The sequence below is a fragment of the Melopsittacus undulatus genome, chromosome 5 (assembly GCF_012275295.1).
Source record: "Melopsittacus undulatus isolate bMelUnd1 chromosome 5, bMelUnd1.mat.Z, whole genome shotgun sequence".
Classification (NCBI taxonomy): domain Eukaryota; kingdom Metazoa; phylum Chordata; class Aves; order Psittaciformes; family Psittaculidae; genus Melopsittacus; species Melopsittacus undulatus.
The window spans coordinates 75,804,826-75,822,068 of NC_047531.1; the positions used below are offsets into that span (position 1 = coordinate 75,804,826).

General features: G+C 38.9%; 1 protein-coding gene across 1 annotated transcript in view; it reads right to left on the bottom strand.

The window, feature by feature from the left end:
- The window catches only part of VWF (von Willebrand factor), a 131,688-nt gene that overhangs the window by 22,556 nt on the left and 91,889 nt on the right, over positions 1-17,243 (bottom strand). Inside the window, exons 35-43 of the mRNA XM_034063101.1 lie at positions 16,569-16,789; positions 15,397-15,589; positions 14,414-14,755; positions 8,555-8,760; positions 4,549-4,651; positions 4,371-4,445; positions 3,761-3,865; positions 3,087-3,292; positions 1,593-1,742 (exon numbers count right to left, since the gene is read on the bottom strand). Coding sequence (XP_033918992.1) covers positions 1,593-1,742; positions 3,087-3,292; positions 3,761-3,865; positions 4,371-4,445; positions 4,549-4,651; positions 8,555-8,760; positions 14,414-14,755; positions 15,397-15,589; positions 16,569-16,789 — 1,601 coding nt within the window. The remainder of the gene's footprint in view (positions 1-1,592; positions 1,743-3,086; positions 3,293-3,760; positions 3,866-4,370; positions 4,446-4,548; positions 4,652-8,554; positions 8,761-14,413; positions 14,756-15,396; positions 15,590-16,568; positions 16,790-17,243) is intronic.

The window sequence follows — 17,243 nt, forward strand, 5'->3', positions numbered from 1 at the left end:
CTAGGGAATGATGCAGTGTTTAAGACACTATTAGAAATGTCTTAAATAGAAAACATTATTAAAAAATAGTGTTCTTCTCAAGTGACATACATATGTATATAAATATGCTGCCTAGCCTTGTTCTGATACAGAGGTTATAAGTTCAATGATATTGAAATATAGTTGCATTAATTGTTTAAAAATCTAGGCACAATTAGCTAAATAGAGTCCAGAAAAGATAATTGCTTTTCAGATATTGGTCTGGTTAACTGAAACATCCACGTCAAATTTCAATACATGGTTAACGGTTTTAAAATAAGTATTAGTCAATATTCAAATGAGAATTTAAAAGAAGTCAGACAATGCAGGGTTTCTCCAATAATGTTAACTCACCTGTGACCAAGTTAATGTTGCTGCACATACGTGCTCTACACCCAAGGTCAGTCTTTGACTCCCAGGCACATTATAAATAATGTCTTTCTGAAAGCTGAAAGAACACCTCTAACTTCTCATATCTGTACATACAAAGTTTGTAATGAAAAGCTTAAGTTTGCTAATGAAAAACTTTCTTCCAGAAGTAACAGTTGGACTTGATCTTAAAGGTCTCCTCTAATCTTGTTAATTCATTGAAAGACAATGAGAAATAAGAGGTATTGTGTGCTGATTTCTCTTAACCTCTCTTCTGCCATCTGCTTTTTCTGTAGACAAACTATTTTCAGTGTGACTCATCCATGCTAACCTCATGAAGCAAGGATGTGGTAATGCTCAAGGATCTGGCGTACAAGGTGCTAGATACCAGAGCAAAATGCAGCTCTAAAGCATAACATTTAATTTTACAGTGATTTTTTATTTCCTTAATTGCCACATTATATTAAGGTAAGGAATGTTAGGGATGTAAAATGGACAGTTTAAAGGAAGTATAAAAACAATTTTGAGCTTTTATTTGCACAAATTTGTTATAGTCAAAGCCTTCTAATCTATGACACTGGGAAGTGCTACTGACTTTTAACCAATTCCTTTGGACCTTTTAAAATTCTTCTATTAACTTTTTTACCAAGTATCTGTCTCCTCCTGCTTGACCAGCTATGCTGATATAACAAAGCAGCTCATACTTCCTTTGTGGGCTTCCAAAAGTAGACCACATAATTTTATAGCATGTAGCAGATGTCTGAGCATAATAAAGGCCACAGCATGTGGTCTTATTACTGCTATAATAGGCAGAGCTGAGCAACAGACAGATCTGAAATATTCTCTTCAGAAAGTGAACTTCAGCTAGAACAGTTGTTTGAAATTGAACTTCAGACATTATGAGTGCTTATTGTGCAAGTGGTGTAAATGATAGACACTTCAGGATGCAGTTCTCCTTTTATTGAAATATAAACTAAACTTGTCCCCAGTTTCTTTGGCAGAAAGATATGATCCTAAAACAATAAACCTAAAATTAAGCCAGTAATGATTAGGCCTTCTTAGACTTTGTTCCCAAGATAATTTGTTGCTACAACACTTATTTTCTATTTTCCTCTGGTTTCTCAAAACACACAGGTTTAAAAGTAATCATTTCAGATCCCCACTAGGGTTCTGCTGGCTAATGTACTGATTTAAATGTTACTCACCCGAGAGCAGAATGTGTTACATGCTTTGTCATGACACTCCATCATCTGAAGTCCCGTAACATCATCCCTCATACTAGTGCAAAAGCATTCTCTGCAACCATCTTCCCAGGTTGTCCCAACGGGGTAGACTATGTTGTTGTGCACACACACCTATTGAATGCAACAATTATCACATGAAAAAGCACACTGCTGCTTGTAAGGGCATACTGTTGGCTCCAAAAGTCTGCTTTTTAAGATGTGAATCCCTCTATAAATTTTATGGAGTATTTTGAACCCAGTAGAAATGCACAGGTCTTAAAATTGTGCCCCCTGTGCTGGGGAAAGTAAACTAAGTGTAACCAATGCTGCTGTTTTATAAAGAATTGTGGATTTTTATCTGCAGTCAGTTTCTGAGTCAGGGCATAACTCAGTTTCCCTAGAAGTATAATAGGACCCAATATTTAGAGATAATAAACAGTGAGGCTTGTAGAAGGAGCCATGCACTTCAAACTTTTTGCAGCTAAATCAGCTGATCTGAAAAGATCCTACTCTGAGCTACTAGCTTTCATTCTCTTGTGTCCTCAGACCAATGCAGCTACCACAAAAGTAGTGCCTTGTCTTATATTGCATTTCCTATTAGTAATTTTTACAGCATGCTGTTAGAGATGAACATTTATTTTTATAGATAGAGCAAGTCACAGAGACATAAAATGACTTCTGCAAGGCCATGAACTACTTAGCAACAGAAAATAAAGGCTTGATCTCCTGAGCTGAAAGACAGCATAACCCTGTGTTAGGCTTTTAGGGAAGGTTGCTTCAATGAAAAGGTTACATTGCCCTGCATCCTCTTCTCTAAGCAACCTTATCTTTAAGTTTAATATAACAACTCAATAAAAGGTTGTCAGAATAAGTAAAAATATATCCTGGTGAAGCTTTAACAAAATCAGATATTAATTTGGCAAAAATTTTCAAGTGGCAATATAGTTCATATAAGATACAATGCTTCCTTAGGAAGAGGCAAAGGTAATCAATGAGCACAAGGAGTTTAGGTCTAAGGTGTCCCAAATATTTCAGTGTAGTTAGTATAGGACTGAAAGAATGTATAGTAACTGTACTGATCAAAAAGCGCGTACCTTTGTTAGCCAGAAAGAAATTAAAAATTGAAAAGTTACCTCTGAAATTCCTAATGTTTCAAAGATCTTGAAGTTTCAAATGGTTTTGGTATATATGTGTGTGTGTATATATATATATGTATAAATATAAAAACTTATTTATCTTCAAGTCACAACAAATGAATGGGTTGGTTATGTCAGAATAAATAATTATAATAAAACAAGCACCACTGTAATGCAAAGTGTATTTCCCTCAGACACAGGTAAATTAAAAATACCCTGGCATCATTATCCAGTAGTTTCATTGGGGTTGTTAATACCTAGCTACCCACTTATTTTGCTGCTGTCACTCCATGTAGAAAAGATACTCTAATCTGTGGAAATGACACCTCATTCCCCTTACCCTGCCTGGAACACAGGTGGTAGATATGCAGCCGCAGTCATTGGTAAGAGATCTTGACAGATATCCCAGAGGGCAGCTCACTGTTGAGTTCATACAGCTGCAGGTACACTCATATTTATCACAGCATTCAGTCTTCTTAACAGTCAGCTGTCGATGTGGTGGGCAGGAAGGTCTTTGAACTGAGTTGCATGTTTCTCTGTTACATGCTAGGAGAAAACACATAGGTACCATATCAAGCATACGGCATTTCAAAGTGCTGTGAGTGAATGAGACAGTTCTCTGGCAGCAAGGCACTAGTTGCTACTGCAAGCTGTTATAAATCTACTTAAAGGCTAAGTGGTAACGCAAATATAAAAGACCCAGGTCAAAGATTGTGCTGCAGGTTCAAGGAAAGGCTCCTACCCTGCCAAAAACTTCTTGAGTCATATACAATCAAAAAGACTTATAAAATAAGCATAAGGGTCAGAACACACAAGTCCAAGAACAAAGTGTTTCACTTTTCCTTAAAAAAGTGCCAACGATACCTTTCTTTTGAGTCTGTGAAATGATTGCTGCCTATTGTCTCCAAAACTGAGCCTTTCAGAGGAAAAAAACAATGCCTAATGGAAATTGTCAGTGTTGCTCAAATGCAACGTTCCAGTGTCACTCCCTGCTAAAAAATATAAATATCTTACCACAAGTATAATTTGGTCTGCATTCTCCAGGGTTGGTCAGAGCAAGCTGCAGGCCAAACTCACAGACAGGGGCAGGAGGCAAATCACAGGAAACCAGATCACAAACTAAGAAGAGAAAGTGAGAGAGTGTTTAGGACCATGCTTCACCAGTTAGCCCTCAAGGAAAGACATCCCCATTAATTTTTTTTTCCCTACCCTCAATTGCTATCCTAAAATATAAAGTAAGAGTTCAGCAGATCAGAGTTTGTTTTCAAAATTGCTTAGGAACAGTTCAAGGTTGGGTTATGAGGATTAAGGTTCTAATGTTATATTTAATGTGCAAATATAGAACATTCAAAAATAGATACTTGAAAAAAGACCATGCTAATATCATTTAGAGAAAAACAAATTGCTCCAGTCCCTTCCTCATCTCTTACAGAAAGGACAAAGTCACATGAGATAAGGACTCATATCCCCAGGAGTTGTTTGTTTTTCCATGCAGATGATTGTCCAGTCATTCGGTGGTTTCAAAAATGAAGCATTGCATTAAACAAGAAAAGGGATTGTATACCTCTGAAGTACCTGGCAAAAATATGAGCCAAGAAGATTCCAACAGTTTATGAAAACTTACCACACTCATACTCAGGGCAGCACTGGCTGGAGTCCCTGCGCAGACGTGGGATTTCACAGGGACCACACTGAACAGCTGGAATAAGAAGAAAACATCCATAAAATAAATTTGGATAAGAACTAGAAAACTAGGTAACAGAAATATCAATTCAAGTCCAGTCAGAGATAAATGAATTTACGTTTGGCAGTAGGACAAGGTAGGATCGTGCAGTTTATTTTCTTGTTCTTGAGACATGTGCAGATCTTGCAGGGTTCATTAGCAGGAATCCATGTTTCCATAAGCTGAAGAACAAACAAACAAACAAACAAACAAAAACAAACACAAACCCAAACAGATTGTTAGAAAGAAATCAAATATTCTATTCACTGGTATGTTAGCCATGGGAGTGGGTGAGGTTGAACACCAGATGACTCTATAAAGCATTGCTTGGTTGCTCTGTTAACAGTAAGAAACTAAGGAGACACATAATTCTGAAATGACTGTAGTGTACCAGCTTAGCAAAAGATGTCAAGAATGCATGGATGGGATGAGGAATTACTATTGTTTTAAGCATGAAAAATGCCCAGATGCTATAAACGCAGTTGCAGGCTATTGCAAGTAACAGCAGACTCATACAACTACATACCATGATTGGATGTTCAGTGGTATTATGGAAAACAACAATATTTTGGGAAATAGAAGTGACGCTTTCCCAAATTAGTAGTACTTAAACACAGAGAAACAAATAGTGCATATTTTAAACTAAGAATATGTGGAGTGTCATCACTTGATTTGCCAGTGGACTGAGTACTGGAAAAGCACTAAAACGACCCCAAATCTGAAACTATCACTGTGGTGGCTACCTGGAGCTAATAGGTACATACAGACACTGCCAATAAGGTGTATAATTATTTAACCACTACTCCTTCTCATGACAGAGGAGGAAATCATTAACTTTACAGATGTAATTACCTATAAAGACCTATCCACATTTAACACCAACATGTATAGGGAGGTAAGAGTAAAAAGGTCCACAATGGGACAAAAGCATTAATTTCCACAGTCAGTCCAGGTTCTGGGTGAGAACATACAGAACAGGTTAAGACAAAGACAAAGGTAAAAAGGTGTCATCCAGAAAACTTTGGAGAGCAGTTTAAAAACAACATTTTGCTGAGATCTTCATTAATAGAAAGAAAGGAATGAAACATCTAAGCATACTGCCATCACAGGAGTCTGAAAAGAGTTTACTTTCAAAGTCTAACAGCATGCAAGGATAAGACACCAGGCATGCTAGAACAATCCAACTGGAGATTTAACAAAGCTTAGAAACCAAACCACATACGGTTGGTTAATCTTTAGGAAATCTATTTTAGTCAAAGAAGGCTTGCATCGATGTACTGCTAGTAAAGAACATCATCTCAGGGCTAGGAAAAACAACTCGGAGCCCTCTGCCAGAGTATTCAATGGCCTCAGGGTTAAAAAGTCCTAAGAAGGCAGCTGATAGAGAATGCCTACATTTGCAGGTGGTGGTGCAAAGTGTGTGGGCATTTCAAAACACAGAGAAAAAGAATCACAACATTCACTCTAACATTTTCATCAGCCTTGGTTTTCACACAGGTTTCTTCGGCATAGGTAGGAGCCTCTTTCTAACACCAGAAGAAATGACGAGAGAGAGCATAGTGCTAGTTGAACTGTATATGAGCATTGGTACTGAGAATCCTATAAGCCCAAGCATGGTCTGGGGGGGAGGGTGGTGGAGGTAGAAAGGAACAGAGGAATGAATACCAGAGGGAAAGAAGGGGGTTAAGAACATCATAACCCACCACCAGTTGCACTGCCTGTTGTATTGCTTACATAGCTAATCCGGCAATGGTGGAGATGCAAAACGGCTGTGTGATCCAATCCTCCCCTGCCCTCCACCTCCCCATCAACACAGCAGCTGCATCTAAGCCTTACCACTGGGGTACAGACAAGAGGTTTTCAGAGTTAAAACCCCATTAAGGGGCATGTGACAACTCATGAATTTCAGAACCTCTGCAGAAACAAGTAGATATCACTGCGGATGTCATTCCCAAGATGTACACTGAGATTTTCTTCATGAGAGCTTGAAACAATTATTTAAATGAAAATGCACTGCATTGCATGAGGATTCATGGATTTAAGGCACTCAGATCCTAGGCTTTAAGCTGCATTTGCAGTAATGATTTCATACAGAATCATAATACAATAACTAGAGTTGTCAGGGTCACCGAGAGTTGCACACAATTGATCTGTGTTTAAGGCAGTGATTACATACATTACAAGCTATTTTTTCCTTCAAGAGAAATAATAATGGCTTTTTTTCCTATTCCTTTTATTACAAAAATTACTGAGGGGTTTTTTTTCAATTCTTCCATTTTACCAACTCTATAATCATTACACAAATCCAATGATACAGTATTTAAAAAAGATCCGAAACAGAATACAAATTAAAAATCATGACCATATATACAGAGATACTGCAACCTTAACATAAAAACTAAGACAAGCTACATGTGCTCAATCCTTCAGAAAACTCTAACCTTTTGTTTTTAAAAACATCACTGTGATAATGCAGTTGTGGAACAAAAGAACACACTTTCCCTGTGTCTTTCCTCTCACTGCCAAAATCAATAGGATACCTGTGACTCAGGAGGGGGCTGAATGCTGTTAGGCTCCTGTGTTTTGGTACAGCAGTATGAAACCTCAAAATTGTATTTGGTGGATGCTTTTTCAGTGCTTTTGATGATACCTGCATGCAGCAGAAAGGCACAAGCCATAGCAAAGCGAGACCGCTGTACCCCCATAGGGCTGTGCTGTGTGAGGGCAGGTGGCACCAACACACATGCGACCCCCAGTGCAGCCCTGCCATCAGTGAGACTCTTCCATCAGTAAAGCAGTGCCTGCAACACTTCACAGAATCATAGAATGGATTGGCTTGGAAGCGACTTTCAAAGGTTATCTAGTACACCTGCTTCACTAAGTCAAGTGCATCGTTTGCTGGCACCCTACCACCTAAAGAAAGGTCTTTGGCTCTGTTAGGTTTGATACCTTAGTCATTACATTAATCAACGTAAATAGTACTGAAAAGAGATGTTTCAGCCACAAATAGCCTTTGCTTCCTTTCAGTTTAACTGTAAATGTTTATAACACATTTCTTGCTGAATGAAATGTGAGTCTAAATATGTCTGTGTAAAATGAAGTTGTTCAGAGTTCATACATTCATTTATACTTTTTTAAATCCATCTTTTTATTTTATTCACAGAGACTTCTGTTATTTACAGAAGATCTCTGTTGCAAAAACAATTATGTCTTTAACAGAAGGTTTGGTGAGTTTGATAAGACCATCCAAAAATCTTGTTAAGAATCTGAAGCCCATAAAATATTGAAATTAAAGTCCCTTCTTAAAATCCCATAACAGGACCTGCGGATTTAGGAGGACTGGCTGACTTATGTGAAAACTCCCAGAGTTGAGTAGCTGGGGGTGAAGAGGAACAACCCCTATTACTTGGAACAGGAGTCACGGGATGAAGCTTGCACACCCGCTGTGCGATGCTAAAAGGGAAATCAACTGATACTTTCACTGCAGTCTGGTTCCCAGCACCTGTAGCTCTTCCCAATCCCATTCTGCCAGGGAAAGGTCTGATTTAGCTGAGGAAAGTGGATTTTCAGTAAAGCTATAATAATTAATTTCATTAAAGGAATAATTCTCATTTAAAAAAAAAAAGGATGTAGACTAATAAATTTGATATAAGGTCACCTTGGTCTCACTGCTCCCCACCAACCATTGGAAATATTTCAGCAAGCTTTGCAAAGACAATACATTCTAAGTAAGGGTTCCAGATTTATGATTAAATTGTCATTGCTGGTAAAAGCCTACTGAACGGAGGTGTTTATCTTGGTAAATGTTGACTTATGCCATCCCTCCTCTCTTCCTTCTAGACCTCCCTTCACACAAATTTGTCATGCATTTCCGGGTCTGTGCACTCCCAGCTGTGAATTTTATATCTGTCCCAGCCAATTTCACACTAGGGGAGCTACATGGGGCTGACAGCCGGCCGGTTATGAGGAACTAGCAAGAAAGTTAAGTATCCAAAGGGAAAAATAGTTGAGTTATAAGACAGATCCTTTTCCAAAAGTACGAACCTCAACCACTCACAAAGGTAAGCTGCTAAGTATATAGTTACCTGATGGTGAATGCCATCTTCACTGACGCATTGTGTGCAGACCTCTTCATTAACACAGCTGTCATTAAAAATCACCTGTCCGTCTGGACAGAAGCAGCCTTCTGTGGGATAATCCTTGCAGACACTGAGATTGGTACTATTCTCACAGTGCTTTATGCAGGCGTTGTGGCAGTGATCATATGTCAAATATGTGGGACATTTCATTGCTGAGGAAGACAGAAAAAAACTCTTCAGATAGAGAGATCTGAAATGCAGATAAATGTTTCCACTCGCACTTTCTTTAGAATTCTGGTCAGCTTTTTAAAAGCCATTATCAGACAAATACGTTCTGTCTTTGCAGCCACTAACATATCTGAAAGTATGTTCTTAAAACTAACAAAATCCGCAGTGGGAAGTGATTGAAGCCACATTTTCAGACCACAGGAATCAGCAGAGTATGACCTACCCTAACAATGATAAAATGGCTTACATGAGCTGAACATCTTGCTTAGCTTTTTCAACACTGGGCAAGAGACATAAGAATTTAAAACCACCTCTACATGTATTAGAGAAGTGTTGGTAACTGTCTGTAGTTAGGAGATAGCCAGGACAGAATAAAAGGTTGAATAAACGGGGGTTTTGGCAACTTGGTAGGAGCAGTGTTCCCAAGCAATTGAAGAAAGCTAACAGAACAGAAAACTTTGGTACATTAAAACTGAACCTGATGGATTTCTGCATCTTACTAACTGAATTGCCTTATTAACAGAATTAACTGAATCAAGGAAAGTTGTATTCTCCCCTAAGCCAACACACAACATTTTACTGAAGGGTTCACAACACTGAACATATTTTTACTAAAAGCAAACACAAAACCAGGGCTACAGCTATTCAAGAAACCTATGGACACAGCTTCCACAAAGCATACTCCCTTAGGTCTACTTTATTTTTTTCTACAGCTTCAATTAGAAAAAGTGTTTTTTATTTCCAGTTTGTGACTGTTGTGAGGTTTATAGACCTTTTTTTTTCCAGTCCCTTGACAGAAAACACTGAAAGAAAATTAATGAAAGAAGACCTGAGCTCCCAACCAAACAAGATTCATCAGCTGAACTGTCTACTCACACCTTCTTAGCAACCACAGGAAACAGAAATGTCTTTAACATTAACCCTTTTCTGTTTCAAACCACACTAAGTCCAATTATTTCCAGTGTGCTGGAGTCTGTGGTTGTATGTGTGAATAACCATCATAGTTCAGCAAGGCAAAGCAACTTGAAAGCCACAGGAACTTGATGGAAAGTCCAATCCCACCCTGAAATGCTTTGGTTGGATTCTGAAAACACAAAAAGATCTATCAGAATAAAATAGGATAAATCACCTACCACTAGCCTAAAGCAAATCTGGTAAGTCTTCTCTACACAGAATTAATTTATTTTACAGTTTAATGCTGATATCCATCAGCATAAAACCTGGGGAGTTCTAAAGCAGAATGATTACCAATGCTAAAGCCTCAAGTGTACTTCATATAACATATCTCCTTCTTCTTCCTCCCCTTAGGCTGACATTAAGGAACCGGGTGTGTAAAAAATGCAATGAGGAACCAAAATGCTATGAAGAGCAATCCATGGATTCCAGAAACACTCCATCAATGCCCAGAAAAGCATCCTAACCATCCCTTCATCCTCCTGGCACTATGACAACCAGGTGACTACAGAAAGCCACCTCAGACACATTACTGCCCTTTTGGTCCAGAGATTTGGCCTGGTATTACATGACTTACAGGTAACACTGCTTTTTGTCTGAAAATTTCTGCCAGAGGTATGGAATGTGGTGAGGCATGAAGGACCCCCAAGAGTCAGCCTCAGAAACAAGTATTTTAGCAAACCACTCTCCTGGCTGGCTACTCCAGTGCTCACCTCAAATGTCTGTTGTTTCTGAATGAAAAGGCAAACACTGCAGGTCATGAAAAGGGTAAAATAAGGCTCAAGCAGATAAGACAAGACAGAGCATCTTTGGTTGAAGTACTAAATGGATATTTAGCACATGCCCTTTCAGGCAGCAATGCCACTCCTTCTCAGTAGGATAATTTAGCACAAATTTAGCAGCTAGCTTACCTGTCTCCTGAGGTCACATACTGCTGGCTTGCCTTTTACCTCACTGTACTGTCATGTACAGCATAAAGGACAGCTAAAACCCTACTGCTGCTGAAGCTGGAGTGAATAATGCACCAGGGCCAATAGCTCATCAGCTGCCAGCCAACCTTTCCACATTGCTCAGGCACAGTTTTCTTAAATCTCCCTTTAAGGAGATTTAAGTCTTCTTTACTCAAATGAATACATTTAGAAAGGTCTTTCCAATGTTCTTGGGAATGGTGGCAAGGCCACATTAAACCAAATTCTATAAGTGTTGCCATCAAACAGGGTAGTCCCCTCTCTTCCTTAATCTTCTCACCTCAGTTGCTCTTTCCTGCTGTCACTTTTTTCCCTTTTATAGCTACTTTTCACAGCTTGCCAAGCAGCATGTGAGGACTAGTGCCAGCACAGCAAAACAAGTGGGAATGCATGGCTGGAGGTGGAAGAGGAAGAGAAAAATTGCCCCAGATCAGCTGAAGTCAGTTGTAAAGCTACCCCCATACTGCCGATTTCCAAGTCCTGGTTTAAATCCTTCAGCTGTTATGGTCCTCACCAGCATGCCTTGCTTACACAGCAAATGAACAGCAGGAGATAATCTCAGTGTAGCTCCACTACACAAATCCTTCATTAGCAGAATTGGCTTAAAGGTTCCTTGTATCCCATTGCTGCTCCTTTCTCATTCTGACCCTCATTCTTGCTTCTCTGCCAGATGTCACTGCCCCTTAGCTAAGCAGGTACAGCTTTTTATGTGTTTGCTTTCTAACCTGGGACTGCAAAAAAACCCAATGAAAGACAAAAAACCCACCAAGGACCAGAATGACTCATGGAAAATGTTGTTTTCAATCAAAATGTTTTTCCGGGAATCCCTGGAGCTGCTGAATGCCACCAGCATCCATCTCTAAGAACCACAGCTTTATTGAACAGTACCAACTAGCAGTTTGTTTGATACACCAAACAAGTATCAATTACCAATCTAAATTTAATTCATCTGGAAGCTAGTATTGGTAAGTACCTAGAGGGCATGTCCACATTGCATTTACATGAGGTTAAAGAGCTGCTGAGAAGCTCTCATGGAAACATCAGCATATGAAGATTAACAACAGCCACTGCTGCTGCTGCTGTCATTTACCTTCTGAGCAAAATTTGCTGACTGATACTGTTAGTTGAGCTACAAAGTTCAAAGCTGACTTTGTCACCTCTATGTGAGCTACCATTTCTTTTGTAACTGCAGGATGAATATATCTGAGTCCATTCATGAGTCATTATATAAACAATCCTATTTCCCAGTGAATAAAGCTTCCCTTCACACAAAGCTGAATCAGAATATGTGTCAATACTCGTAGCACAGTAATGTGTTAGAAATCCCTATGATCTTCACATTAAGATAAAAACCATGCTGTCATTGAAGCGGAAACCCTATTCAGCAGGCATTCACTGTAAGGGTGAGCCTGCTCAAGAGGTGCATATTCTATGCCTCAGAGTTACATGGCTACCAGTGGAAGCTACAGGCTGCTGTGACTTAAGTCTACTAAGTGTGGGGTCAGGGGGGAGAAGAAGAAGGCAACTGAAACAAATAATCTTACTCATGATGCATTCCCATCTTGAAGTAAAGTTTTCTTCCATCTATTGACACAAAGCTGGAGTCTACAAGATTCCACTCAACACATCCCCCATTCCAAAAAGCGGAAGGAAAACTCAGGCAGTGGATGTGAATGAGCACAGAATAGACCACAGGCCCTGTCTTTGTCAGGCATTACAGTGGATATTCACCCATCCAGGCAGAGCAGTCACAAAGGACTTCTACTGTTTGAAATGTCCCAGTGAGGCGCGTGAAAACCCCACATCAAACTCCACAAAAATGCCAGAGATTCACTAGAGTGGGGTGAGTGATGCAAGGTATTCAAGAATGGTGACATTGCTATTAAATATGTAGTGGTACAGTGATTAAGCTACTTTGTCTATTTAGTCATTAATGTAACCTGTATAATGCCCTGTAATTGGTAATTTCATTTTGGTATTTGCACACATACACCTACTTGAAGAAAGAATATGATGCTATTGTTAGGCTATTAATGTTTTATGAAACTCATGTGAAAATGGGCAACTCTTTGTCCTTGTACATGCTGTGTAACAAGATGGGAATTTGAAAACTGCAGATAGTTATTAAGGTGTCATTCAGCCTTGGACATTGCAATTTGCAAAGTCTAACTAAAGCACTTTAAAAAAATCCAGACTAAAACAGCACTAAGACTGTGTTGTTCAAGATTAAGTCTGTAAAAGTAACATGCTCTTCAATAACTTGTCTAACCAGATATATAAGACAGTAACTGGAATCTCAGGCCAAATTCACATTGACACTCTTAACTTCCTATCCCATCATCCCCTCTGAGTTTAAAACATGAACAAACCCAAAAGATGTACTGAGCTTTTATACTATCATGCCTTTAGAAGGCTAGTTTTCAACCACCTGAGCAACAAGAGGAAAAAGAAAGCAAGGTAACAAGAACTGATTAAACTGGACATACAAGAGACATGAAAAAAACCCTGGGATCTCAAGAAACTATATGAGGCACTAGTTCGGAAAGAAAATACCTACATACATACACACACACAAATACCTTAGATACTTGACTAAGCCAGAAACATTGAATGAATATCTGAATGTCTGTATCCATCACTGCAGACAGGCTAACAGGAGAAAATATGAAACAAGCCACTTCAAGAATTACTTATATTTACTTAACTATATTTTACATTTTTGGCACATCTTGAGGTCTGACTCATATTGGGATTGTCAGGAGGAAGAAAAAAAGAGGTGAAAAAAAAAGGAAAAAAAAAGGAAGATAGGGTAGAGCTTCTTATGTCTATAAGAATTTAAGGAGGTAGGTATACATAGTGACAGCCATCTGAATTTAGCAGTAGCATGCTTGTCCTGCTTCTATTGGGCTTGGGGCAATTTGCAAGACTCGCATCCTGCTATACTGCTTTCTCACAGCACAAACTCTTCACCTCCAAAACACAAGCAAAACACAGCCAGAAGGAGAACCGGATTTGCAAAGCAAATTACAGCTGGTTTGATCAGTGTAGTTGGCATGTGCTGGCAAGAAAAAACACCAAAGAGAATGGCTGGTTCCCTTTTCATTGCAGTAAAACTTAAAGTTACACTGGCTCTTCCATTACAGTCTAAAGGTTTAGTCTTTAGTTATAATGTGAAGAATTTGTGAAACTATTACAGAGAAAAGTCTTTTTCTGCATTTTCTGCCACTATCTGCAGCTATGACACTGACAGGCTGGGAAGCAGTTCCACTAGTCCAAATTATGAGTTTCCCCATTTACCTTGTACAGATCCTCCAGTGTCCGTATCAAAGCAATGATATCTACAACTAAAACTCTCTGGCAGATTCAGAGCAGATTCTCAGTCCAAATGTGGCCCCTTGCTTGGCTGCAGTCACATACTGTCACATGGAAATGTTTACCTATGCACAGCTTTCACAGTATTTTTATTTCATAGGTTATCCCTTTAGCCTTGCATAACTACCTTGCATTTTCCTAGTTAGCAGTTTCCAAAGAAATACTTTTTTTCCGTAACATGCAACCTAGTAAATGACAAACCAGTTATCAGATCAGCAATATTACTTGTATGGGAAACTTGATCTGGAACTTCTGCCCATTACACAGCAAGATGGTCACTGTCACCACCACCATCAAATAAGACAGTTTCTAGATCAGTTTTAAGGTAGAATAAACTTCTTACGACAAATGTCAGGTGTTCTCCAGTTTATGCAGACCCCATTTTCCATGCAGAAGTGAACATAAGAAGTTATCATTTCGCAGGCTTCATCCTCGTAGCAGCTGGTCTCTACACAGGCCTCATAGAACATGTTGGGGGAGATTAACCTATGGCACTCCGCAAACCGATCGGAGAGCAGAAGGTCGCAGTGGCTCACTGCATGCTCAGAGCATCTGTCTTCTCTCTGGATTTCACAGATCTTTCCTGGTTCTTCCACTGTCCAGTCTTGGATAAATACGTTGCTGTCAGAAGTGACAGAGCCATCACGTAACGTGAAGTCATTGACATGATTCTGGTCACACACCCCTAGGAAGGTGAGTAAAAGGAAAAGAAAACCTCTGAATACAGTCAGCAATAAAATAAACCTAGAGAAAACAGGACAGGTTGGGGCCACTCAGTGAATGCCGAGGAGAAGAGGAATGAACAATGCTCTTTATAGCTATTACCAGTAGAGGCATAAAAACCCTGAGTCTTGTTTTCCATTTGCTTATTACAGGAGGTACAGGTCATGCTACAGAGGTATAAACTACACAACAGATTATACCACTGAGAATACCATAGAATTCATTCTCACAGATAGTGATACCCCTCAGTGATACCCCTCACAAACCTTTTATCTTCACTGCAAGCATAAGTTGTGTCTGCCACATACATGCATATGTAAGAACCTAAAGTTAAACCCATACAAAACAAAACAAAAACAACAACAAAAAAATCATCCTTTAAAGATAGAATGAAGTAAACATGGAAGATGTCTAGCCTGTTCTTTCTAAGGTATTACTGAGAGTCAATGAGCTTTGATGGTCATAGTAGAAAAACCTACATAGATTAGGAATGTGCTAATTGGGGATCAGTTCAACCAGAGAGTTCACAGGTTTAGGGCCACATGAATTACAACAACATAAATAGCAGCTGAACCCCAGGTAGGAAGCTGCTAAATTACTTACCACAAAGCCCTTGTGTTCCTGAAGAAAAGCTCTTTGAATTAAGTTTAAGAATAAATTCATTGTTTCTTGGAGTAAATGTGAGATTGTGTCCAAGGTGTACAAACTTGATTTCATGCATTATTGCTCCATAAACAGTGACTTCAAACAAGCTGCTAGAATAGGGGATATGAACCCTTTCACCATTAACAGTCACCTATTTTCAAAAAGGAAAGATCATCACTTAAGTTCTAGGAAGCAGTTAAAAATTAGCCCAGTCTTACAGTTGAAACACATTTTGGCTTCATAAGTATTTAAAGAGCCAACTGATTCTGGACATAAGAATTCATTTTGCAAACTGAAACTTTCTATGGAGTCTAAAAATGTACAAAAACTAATTGACCTTCATCCTGGGTATTATATGAACAACTAACTCTTTCAACATTTTCCCATATGAGTGCATTCCATTAGCATCATGTAGTTACAAACTAGTATCTAATGACATAAGTATCAGTGAGCCACAGTTAAAGTCAAGGATGTCCATGACCATGCAGAAGTGGGTGTGGGTGTTTTGGTCCATCCTATTTTGCCACATAAGTCAGAAGATATCACTTTTGCAGGCTAGCCAACTCCTATATGCCTGAGAAACACAGATTGAAAAATGTGCCGTATTGAATTTGAATACTTCTCTTCCTACAAAAGTAATGCACACTAAACTGGCTTTTCTTCTAATGCTGAGGTCCAAATGCACACAAGGTAATAACCAACTTCCTAGCTCTTGATTAGCCAGTGATGCATAGATTTGTGTAGAATACGCTGCTCTCTTATATACCACATGAAGACATTGTGCAAAAGATCTCTGCCAAAAGAGAAGAATCAGAGTAGAGCGTGGAGTGCAGCATGTCCTGTCTATAATCCCTGCCTTTGTAACAGAATTGTTAGGGAGATGTTGCCAAATCGCATGTTTTTGATACTGTCACACCAGAACAACGGGGAGAATGAAAGGAGAAACGTGCCTGGCTCATTATGTGAACATAGATTGTATCATGAAATGAAAATGAGGCATTTGCTCAGAAGCCTAAGTATAGCCTGCAAGGGGAGCAGAGACTGGATAAAGGGAACAAATTTGTCCTTATAACCTGAATTCTATAGCATAAGCAGACAATGCACCGATCACTTCATTGTATTTAGCTTACTGTCATGTCACTGAAGAGCTGAACAGATACACCATGATGTTTCACTTCAATGGAGTCCATACAGTTCATCTTCGGTGTTGCTCTACATGGTCCTTCATGGAGGAGAACTTCAACATCATGTTGCGTGTCTCGAAACAAGGTATAGGAGCAATTGCCAGTCAGCTTAAAATTCAGCCCATCAAATGTGACAATATGTCGAGAGGAACTTCCTATACAGAAACCTGCCAATCAATGAGGGAGGAAAAATCCATAGGCATTTGCTTTTGTTCAAATACTATTTCTTCACAACTGTTATGAGCATGTGGAACCAACTGATGTTGTTACCAATGTATTTAGGATTGAAAAAATTATTACAGATGCACTTTTTATGGATAGGTATAATTAAGTATCTTTTAAACTTTATAAAATATTTATAATTATTCAACTAAAATCCTTCTAACCTTTTGAAATATCTGTATCCAAACTGAAATGTTAGCTTTCAAGGTTTTGGATAATCAAATATTCTTTTAGGGAATGTTATAACTTGGGATGTTTAAAATTGAGATGTTTAATAGTTCAGGGATCAAAATCTAGCTACCCCACTTAGGTGTTTCGAGCCATGCCTTAAAGATATATACAGAGGGCATTTTAAATGGAGATTATGCATCATAAAGGAAAGGTTTATACAGGGCTCTG